The sequence below is a fragment of the Oncorhynchus gorbuscha genome, unplaced genomic scaffold (assembly GCF_021184085.1).
Source record: "Oncorhynchus gorbuscha isolate QuinsamMale2020 ecotype Even-year unplaced genomic scaffold, OgorEven_v1.0 Un_scaffold_536, whole genome shotgun sequence".
Lineage (NCBI taxonomy): Eukaryota > Metazoa > Chordata > Actinopteri > Salmoniformes > Salmonidae > Oncorhynchus > Oncorhynchus gorbuscha.
In genome coordinates this window covers 155,822-165,200 of record NW_025745360.1, presented here as the reverse complement: position 1 = coordinate 165,200, position 9,379 = coordinate 155,822, and the positions used below count along the sequence as shown (strand labels likewise).

The 9,379-nt window shown below is 39.9% G+C and overlaps 1 protein-coding gene across 2 annotated transcripts in view; it reads left to right on the top strand.

Moving 5' to 3' along the window:
* The first annotated feature begins 8,431 nt into the window (after positions 1 to 8,431).
* nqo1 (NAD(P)H dehydrogenase, quinone 1) overlaps positions 8,432 to 9,379 on the top strand; it is a 12,836-nt gene continuing 11,888 nt past the window's right edge. For both annotated transcript variants that reach the window (XM_046333824.1, XM_046333823.1), the window contains exon 1: positions 8,432 to 8,654. In XM_046333824.1, the coding sequence (XP_046189780.1) occupies positions 8,651 to 8,654 (4 nt within the window). In that variant the 5' untranslated portion in view covers positions 8,432 to 8,650. The remainder of the gene's footprint in view (positions 8,655 to 9,379) is intronic.

Below are 9,379 nucleotides of genomic sequence, written 5' to 3'. Positions count from 1 at the left end.
ATGTGATGTGTTGGATTTGCTCCAAACGTAACACTTTGTTTTCAGGACATAAGTCATTTCTTTGCCACATTTTCTTTCACAGTTTTACTTTGGTTTCTTGTTGCAAACAGGATGCATGTTTGGAAATGTTTTATTCTGTACAGGACTTCCTTCTTTTCATTCTGTCAGTTAGGTTCGTATTGTGGAGTAACTACAATGTTGTTGATCCCATCCTCAGTGTTCTCCTATAACAGCCATTAAACTCCGTAGCTGTTCCTATTAGTCCCTATTGGCCTCATTGCAAAGTAGTTAGAGAAGGACACCTGTATCTTTTGTTGTGACTTTGTGTTTTCATTCATCATCCAAAGTGTAATTAATAACTTCACCAGGGTCAAAGGGGATATTCAATGTATGTGTTTTTACCCATCTACCCATAGGTGGAAAAGGTGGAAAACCTCCCAGGTCTTTGTGGGTGAATCTGTGTTTGAAATCCACTGCTCAACTGAGGGACTCGTCTTTTTTTATTTATTTAACTAGGCAAGTCAGTTAAGAACAAATTCTTATTTTCAATGAGGGTCTAGGAACAGTGGACAGACTTGTACCTTGTCAGCTCGGGGTTTTGAACTTGCAACCTTTCAGTTACTAGTCCAACACGCTAACCACTAGGCTACCCTGTCACATAATGGTATGTATGGAGTACAGAGATGAGGTTGTCATTCAAAACTCATGTTAAACACCATTTTTTCACACAGAGTGAATCGATGCAATTTATATTATGTGATTTGTTAAGCAAATGTTTACTCCTGAACTTATTTAGAATAGCCATAAAAAGGGAGTGAATATTTAGTGACATTTCAGCTTTTAATTTTTTTGTATTAATCACAGAAGAAAAATTCTAAAAACATAATTCCACTTTGACATTATGGGGTATTGTGTGTAGACCAGTGACACAAAATCTCAAGTTGATCAAATTTGAATTCTGGCCTTAACACAACGGTCTGTGGAAGAAGACAGGGGATATGAACACTTTCTGAACGCCACGTATTCCTATATATCTGCTACAGCCACTGCTGCCATCTGCTGGATGGATATGTAATTGCAAGTCCTGCTTCCTTTCACAAAGACGTTTCAAACCTCTCTGCCTCTCATACCCCGAGTTGACACCAAGTGGCCCAGTATCCATATGTCTCAGGACACCAAGGATGTTCTGTTAGACGGAGACAGATAGAAGTTGTAAACCTTATACAGTATCTCAAAACAATAGATACCACTGTGGCATAACCAGTGAAATCATGTTTCCAATATTCTCATCATCATTTCCATGCCATAGAGACAACGTATTTAGGTTATATTGTACTGGACTCACTAGGCCCCAAATCTATTGTTCTATTTTACTGGAGTAACTAGGCACCAAATCTATTGTTCTATTTTACTGGAGTAACTAGGCACCAAATCTATTGTTCTATTTTACTGGAGTAACTAGGCACCAAATCTATTGTTCTATTGTACTGGAGTAACTAGGACTCAAATATATTGTTCTATTGTACCGGACTAACTAGGCCCCAAATCTATTGTTCTATTGTACTGGATTAACTAGGCCCCAAATCTATTGTTATATTGTACTGGACTAACTAGGCCCCAAATCTATTGCTCTATTTTACTGGAGTAACTAGACACCAAATCTATTGTTCTATTTTACTGGAGTAACTAGGCACCAAATCTATTGTTCTATTTTACTGGAGTAACTAGGCACCAAATCTATTGTTCTATTGTACTGGAGTAACTAGGACTCAAATATATTGTTCTATTGTACCGGACTAACTAGGCCCCAAATCTATTGTTCTATTGTACTGGATTAACTAGGCCCAAAATCTATTGTTCTATTTTACTGGAGTAACTAGGCACCAAATCTATTGTTATATTGTACTGGATTAACTAGGCCCCAAATCTATTGTACTGGGGTAACTAGGACTCAAATATATTGTTCTATTGTACTGGAGTAACTAGGACTCAAATATATTGTTCTATTGTACCGGACTAACTAGGCCCCAAATCTATTGTTCTATTGTACTGGATTAACTAGGCCCCAAATCTATTGTTATATTGTACTGGACTAACTAGGCCCCAAATCTATTGCTCTATTTTACTGGAGTAACTAGACACCAAATCTATTGTTCTATTTTACTGGATTAACTAGGCCCAAAATCTATTGTTCTATTTTACTGGAGTAACTAGGCACCAAATCTATTGTTATATTGTACTGGATTAACTAGGCCCCAAATATATTGTTCTATTGTAACTGGGACTCAAATATATTGTACTAGACTAACTAAGCCCCACATCTATTGTACTGGACTAACTAAATCTATTGTTCTATTTTACTGGAGTAACTAGGCACCAAATCTATTGTTATATTGTACTGGATTAACTAGGCCCCAAATCTATTGTACTGGGGTAACTGGGACTCAAATATATTGTACTAGACTAACTAAGCCCCACATCTATTGTACTGGACTAACTAGGCCCCCAATCTATTGTTCAATTGTACTGGACTAACTAGGCCCCACATCTATTGAACTGGACTAACTAGGCCCCACATCTATTGTCCTATTGTACTGGACTAACTAGGCCCCACATCTATTGTACTGGACTAACTAGGCCCCACATCTATTGTTCTATTGTACTGGACTAACTAGGCCCCACATCTATTGTACTGGACTAACTAGGCCCCAAATATATTGTTCAATTGTACTGGACTAACTAGGCCCCAAATATATTGTACTGGACTAACTAGGCCACAAATCTATTGTTCTATTGTACTGGACTAACTAGGCACCAAATATATTTTTCTATTGTAGAGGACTAACTAGGCCCCAAATCTATTGTTCTATTTTAGAGGACTAACTAGGCCCCAAATCTATTGTTCTATTTACTGGACTAACTAGGCCCCAAATCTATTGTTCTATTTTAGAGGACTAACTAGGCCCCAAAATTGTTCTATTTGTAGGACTAACTAGGCCCCAAATCTATTGTTCTATTTTAGAGGACTAACTAGGCCCCAAATCTATTGTTCTATTTTAGAGGACTAACTAGGCCCCAAATCTATTGTTCTATTTTAGAGGACTAACTAGGCCCCAAATCTATTGTTCTATTGTAGGGGACTAACTAGGCCCCAAATCTATTGTTCTATTGTACTGGACTAACTAGGCCCCAAATCTATTCTTATATTGTAGAGGACTAACTAGGCCCCAAATCTATTGTACTGGACTAACTAGGCCCCCAATCCATTGTTCTATTGTAGGGGACTAACTAGGCCCCACATCTATTGTTCTATTGTACTGGACTAACTAGGCCCCACATCTATTGTACTGGACTAACTAGGCCCCACATCTATTGTACTGGACTAACTAGGCCCCAAATCTATTGTACTGGACTAACTAGGCCCCAAATCTATTGTACTGGACTAACTAGGCCCCAAATCTATTGTTCTATTGTACTTGGGTAACTAGGACTAACTAGGCACCAAATATATTGTTCTATTGTACTTGGGTAACTAGGCACCAAATCTATTGTTCTGGACTAACTAGGCCCCAAAGCTATTGTACCGGACTAACAAGTGCCCAAGTCTATTGTTATATTGTACTGAGGTAACTCTGCCCCAAATCTATTGTTATATTGTACTGAGGTAACTCTGCCCCAAATCTAGTGTTCTATTGTACTGAGGTAACTATTCCCCAAATCCAGGAATTCTGAACAAAGAACCAATTGTCTGTCATGATATCCCCGGGTCCAGAGTCATGTGATGAAAATTGAGAGCAGGAGGGAATGCCAAATGGCACCCTATTCGCTATACAGTGCATTCCTATAGACCAGAGCCCTATTCCCTATATAGTGATACTACAATAGACCAGAGCCCTATTCCCTTCATAGCACACTAAATCAAATCAAATGTATTTATATAGCCCTTCGAACATCAACTGATATCTCAAAGTGTTGTACAGAAACCCAGCCTAAAACCCCAAACAGCAAGCAATGCAGGTGTAGAAGCACAGTGGCTCGGAAAAACTCCCTAGAAAGGTCAAAACCTAGGAAGAAACCTACAGAGGGGTGGTCGGTCCTCTTCTGGCTGTGCCGGGTGGAGATTAAAACAGAACATGGCCAAGATGTTCAAATGTTCATAAATGACCAGCAGGGTCAAATAATAATAATCACAGTGGTTGTTGAGCATGCAGTAGGTCAGCACCTCAGGAGTAAATGTCAGTTGGCTTTTCATATTTGATCATTCAGAGTTAGAGACAGCAGGTGTGGTAGAGAGAGTCGAAAACAAAATAATCACAGGCAGAACAGTTTGTTTGCAATAACATCGTTATGTTTGGAGGAAAAAGGGAGAGCCTTCCAAGCTGAAGAACACCATCCCAACCGTGCTGGGATGGTGAAAAAGCATGAGCGAGCAAGGAGGCCTACAAACCTGTCTCAGTTACACCAGCTCTGTCAGGAAGAATGGGCCAAAATTCACCTTGTGGAAGGCTACCTGAAATGTTTGACCCAAGTGAAACCATTTAACGGCAATGCTACCAAATACTAATTGAGTGTATGTAAACTTCTGACCCACTGGGAATGTGATGAAAGAAATAAAAGCTGAAAAAATCATTCTCTCTACTATTATTCTGACATTTCACATTCTTAAAATAAAGTGGTAAGCCTAACTGACCTAAGACAGGGAATTTTTCTTAGGATTAAATGTCAGGAATTGTGAAAAACTGAGTTTAAATATATTTGGCTTGTAAACTTCCCACTTCAACTGTATCAGCTACAATGGCAATGAAGTCCACTTGACAGGAGAGTAAACATTAGTGAACAAATTGATTCTGGATTGATTACCAGAGGACAATGACTGGTTTGTCACCAAGGCCAGGAAGCACCGAAACGCCTGAAGGTACCGCGTTTATCTGAGGTCTGAGGTCTTGGCTGATTTCTTTAGATTTTCCCATGATAGCAAGCAAAGAAGCACTGAGTTTGAAGCTAGGCCTTGAAATACATCCACAGGTACACTTCCAATTGACTCAAATGATGTCAATTAGCCTATCAGAAGCTTCTAAAGCCATGACGTCATTTCCCCCCCAAGAACAACAGTTGGAGACGACTAAGCAAACAGTTTGGACATTCAGAAGTGCAGTATGTCACCTTTATAGTATTACATCGATACAACAATAGCCTGAGTCACAGTCTGTGCCATAACGCCAACTCTAGGTCACTCCAGATGACTCCTTGTCATGCCAAACATGTTTGGTTTGACAACAGGCAATGGCGTTGGCAACAGCACACAGATTCTGGGGAGCAGGCTAGTAAAACAAGGGTATTCTGTAATGCTTTAGGCTGAAGTATCGTGTGGTCCAGGGTAATACTCATGTGTGTTAGTATATTAACCTGGAGGTTTACATTCTAATACATAATCCATCCATTCTACATGAACATCTGAATGCATCTCAAATAGAGCCCTATTCCCTATATAGTGGTACTACTATAGACCAGAGCCCTATTCCCTATATAGTGGTACTACTATAGACCAGAGCCCTATTCCCTATATAGTGGTACTACTATAGACCAGAGCCCTATTCCCTATATAGTGGTACTACTATAGACCAGAGCCCTATTCCCTATATAGTGGTACTACTATAGACCAGAGCCCTATTCCCTATATAGTGGTACTACTATAGACCAGAGCCCTATTCCCTATATAGTGGTACTACTATAGACCAGAGCCCTATTCCCTATATAGTGGTACTACTATAGACCAGAGCCCTATTCCCTATATAGTGGTACTACTATAGACCAGAGCCCTATTCCCTATATAGTGGTACTACTATAGACCAGAGCCCTATTCCCTATATAGTGGTACTACTATAGATCAGAGCCCTATTCCCTATATAGTGGTACTACTATAGACCAGAGCCCTATTCCCTATATAGTAGTACTACTGTAGACCAGAGTCATATTCCCTATATAGTGGTACTACTATAGACCAGAGCCCTATTCCCTATATAGTAGTACTACTGTAGACCAGAGTCATATTCCCTATATAGTGGTACTACTATAGACCAGAGCCCTATTCCCTATATAGTAGTACTACTGTAGACCAGAGTCATATTCCCTATATAGTGGTACTACTATAGACCAGAGCCCTATTCCCTATATAGTAGTACTACTGTAGACCAGAGTCATATTCCCTATATAGTGGTACTACTATAGACCAGAGCCCTATTCCCTATATAGTAGTACTACTGTAGACCAGAGTCATATTCCCTATATAGTGGTACTACTATAGACCAGAGCCCTATTCCCTATATAGTAGTACTACTGTAGACCAGAGTCATATTCCCTATATAGTGGTACTACTATAGACCAGGAATCTAAGCCCATTATGACGGCTCTGACTTAGAATACGTGGACAACTACAAATACTTAGGTGTCTGGTTAGACTGTAAACTCTCCTTCCAGACCCATATCAAACATCTCCAATCCAAAGTTAAATCTAGAATTGGCTTCCTATTTCGCAACAAAGCATCCTTCACTCATGCTGCCAAACATACCCTTGTAAAACTGACCATCCTACCAATCCTCGACTTTGGCGATGTCATTTACAAAATAGCCTCCAATACCCTACTCAACAAATTGGATGCAGTCTATCACAGTGCAATCCGTTTTGTCACCAAAGCCCCATATACTACCCACCATTGCGACCTGTACGCTCTCGTTGGCTGGCCCTCGCTTCATACTCGTCGCCAAACCCACTGGTTCCATGTCATCTACAAGACCCTGCTAGGTAAAGTCCCCCCTTATCTCAGCTCCCTGGTCACCATAGCATCTCCCACCTGTAGCACACGCTCCAGCAGGTATATCTCTCTAGTCACCCCCAAAACCAATTCTTTCTTTGGCCGCCTCTCCTTCCAGTTCTCTGCTGCCAATGACTGGAACGAACTACAAAAATCTCTAAAACTGGAAACACTTATCTCCCTCACTAGCTTTAAGCACCAACTGTCAGAGCATCTTACAGATTACTGCACCTGTACATAGCCCACCTATAATTTAGCCCAAACAACGACTTCTTTCCCAACTGTATTTAATTAATTAATTAATTTTGCTCCTTTGCACCCCATTATTTTTATTTCTACTTTGCACATTCTTCCATTGCAAAACTACCATTCCAGTGTTTTACTTGCTATATTGTATTTACTTTTCCGCCATGGCCTTTTTTGCCTTTACCTCCCTTCTCACCTCATTTGCTCACATTGTATATAGACTTGTTTATACTGTATTATTGACTGTATGTTTGTTTTACTCCATGTGTAACTCTGTGTCGTTGTATCTGTCTAACTGCTTTGCTTTATCTTGGCCAGGTCGCAATTGTAAATGAGAACTTGTTCTCAACTTGCCTACCTGGTTAAATAAAGGTGAAATAAAATACAATTTAAATAAATGACACATTGTAGAATGGATTACAGTGCAGAAAGTTGGCCTGCAATTAGCTGTTTACATAAAATAATACATTGACTCTATAGGTCAAAGTTTCTGATGTTTGTGGGACACCTGTGTGTGTCCTACTGGTAGAATGTGGGCTATGTCATTATTGTGCGGCTAGATAAAGACAGCAAGATCATCTTGATCTATGGTTGAATTAGAATTGCAGTATATTAACTGTCCCAACGTCTGTCTGTCTGTCTGTCTGTCTGTCTGTCTGTCTGTCTGTCTGTCTGTCTGTCTGTCTGTCTGTCTGTCTGTCTGTCGTTCCAGTGAGGGGTGACAAAAGTGTGCAAGTGACATTCAAAACAGTCCGAAGACTGGTCAGACCAGTGAACTCTTGGTTTTGAGACTGACTAGTCCTGTCATGGCGCATTCCGCACGGGACCGCACCTAACGCAAATACTGAGGCGGCACAATAGGTGTACGGTGTGTTGGAACGGGACGGTCTGAAAACACGCCACTTTGATACAGCTACAACCGAAAGTTGATTTTTTTTTTATCGTAGCAGGTTAGAAGAATTTACACAGCAGGTTTGGAGAAGAAACGTAATCATGTTCGGAAAATTAGGTTACGGTTAGGAAAATAGTTCAGGTTTGCGAAATTCTTTCCTAACACGCTACGAAATTCACTTCCGGTGAAGTACCGTGTTTTAGGGAGTCCGGTGTTGGGAAACTTTTACATGTCAAAGAGTTCCAGAGTTGCCAATGTTTCTTTACGCATCGCTAATGAAGAGCACTAAAACCGGATAAACTCATGGTACCCATATGAATGGCCTAATACAGACAAAAAATACCACAAAACACTTTTCCTAAAGCCAAAGGTATTAAACCAAGCATTCTCTCAACCGGTAAACTGTCTGTAACATTTCCCGACGTTAAAACACGCCCGGATAGACTTTGGTCGGCCCCATGGCCCCAGGGCTGTCGAGGCTACAGGACGTTTTTTTTTCTTTCTTGTTTTCTTCTTTGTGTACGTGAGACTCGAGCCTCGGCTGTTATGTAACCGCTCAATCTCAGTTTCAATCACACAATGTTTCTCACGCGAATATCAGCGGGCGGTTCCATAGTGATAAAAGCTGCCGCACCGGACAAGGACGCAGGTTTTCCCCTCCAGTTGCAGAAGAGGGAAGGACCGATCATAAACTCGCGTCATGGGTAAGTCTCAACGGTGAGATAGTGTATTTACAATATCTCTGCTTTCAGGTACTTTGGTTTATATTTCATTATCCTGCTGGCTTGTTCAGCTGAATTTAAAGTTGTCATGCATTTGTCCAGTGTTTGAGGAAATAGCCAACAAGTGGTGTGATTTTTGTGCTGATGCCTTAGTACTTTGTGTTGCTGTACTGCGTAAGATTTATGCAAACGCTATAATGACAAAACCACTCCGTTTCTTTATTCATTAAAACAGATTATTGTGATCAGCATTATTGAACTTGGACAGCTTTATACAATATTTCCGTTGTAGTTTAACAAACACAATGGATGTATTGTCAGTTGTGGAAACAGTCAAATATACCTTAATAGAAAATGAGTCAAGTAACATTGACATGTCACCACTAAAATACTACTTGAAAAAGTTTTTTGTTTTAAATATACTTAAGTTTCAAAAGTATATGTAATTGCTAAAAAAATAAAAATAATACTTAATTATCAAAAGTAAAAAGTATAAATCATTTCAAACATCCTCCTATTTTCTAGTTTTTTTATTTACAGATGGCCAGGGGCTCACTTCAAGACTATGTACAGTGAGGGGGGGAAAGTATTTGATCCCCTGCTGATTTTGTACGTTTGCCCACTGACAAAGAAATGATCAGTCTATAATTGTAATGGTGGTTTATTTGAACCGTGAGAGACAATAACAACACCAAACATCCAGAGAA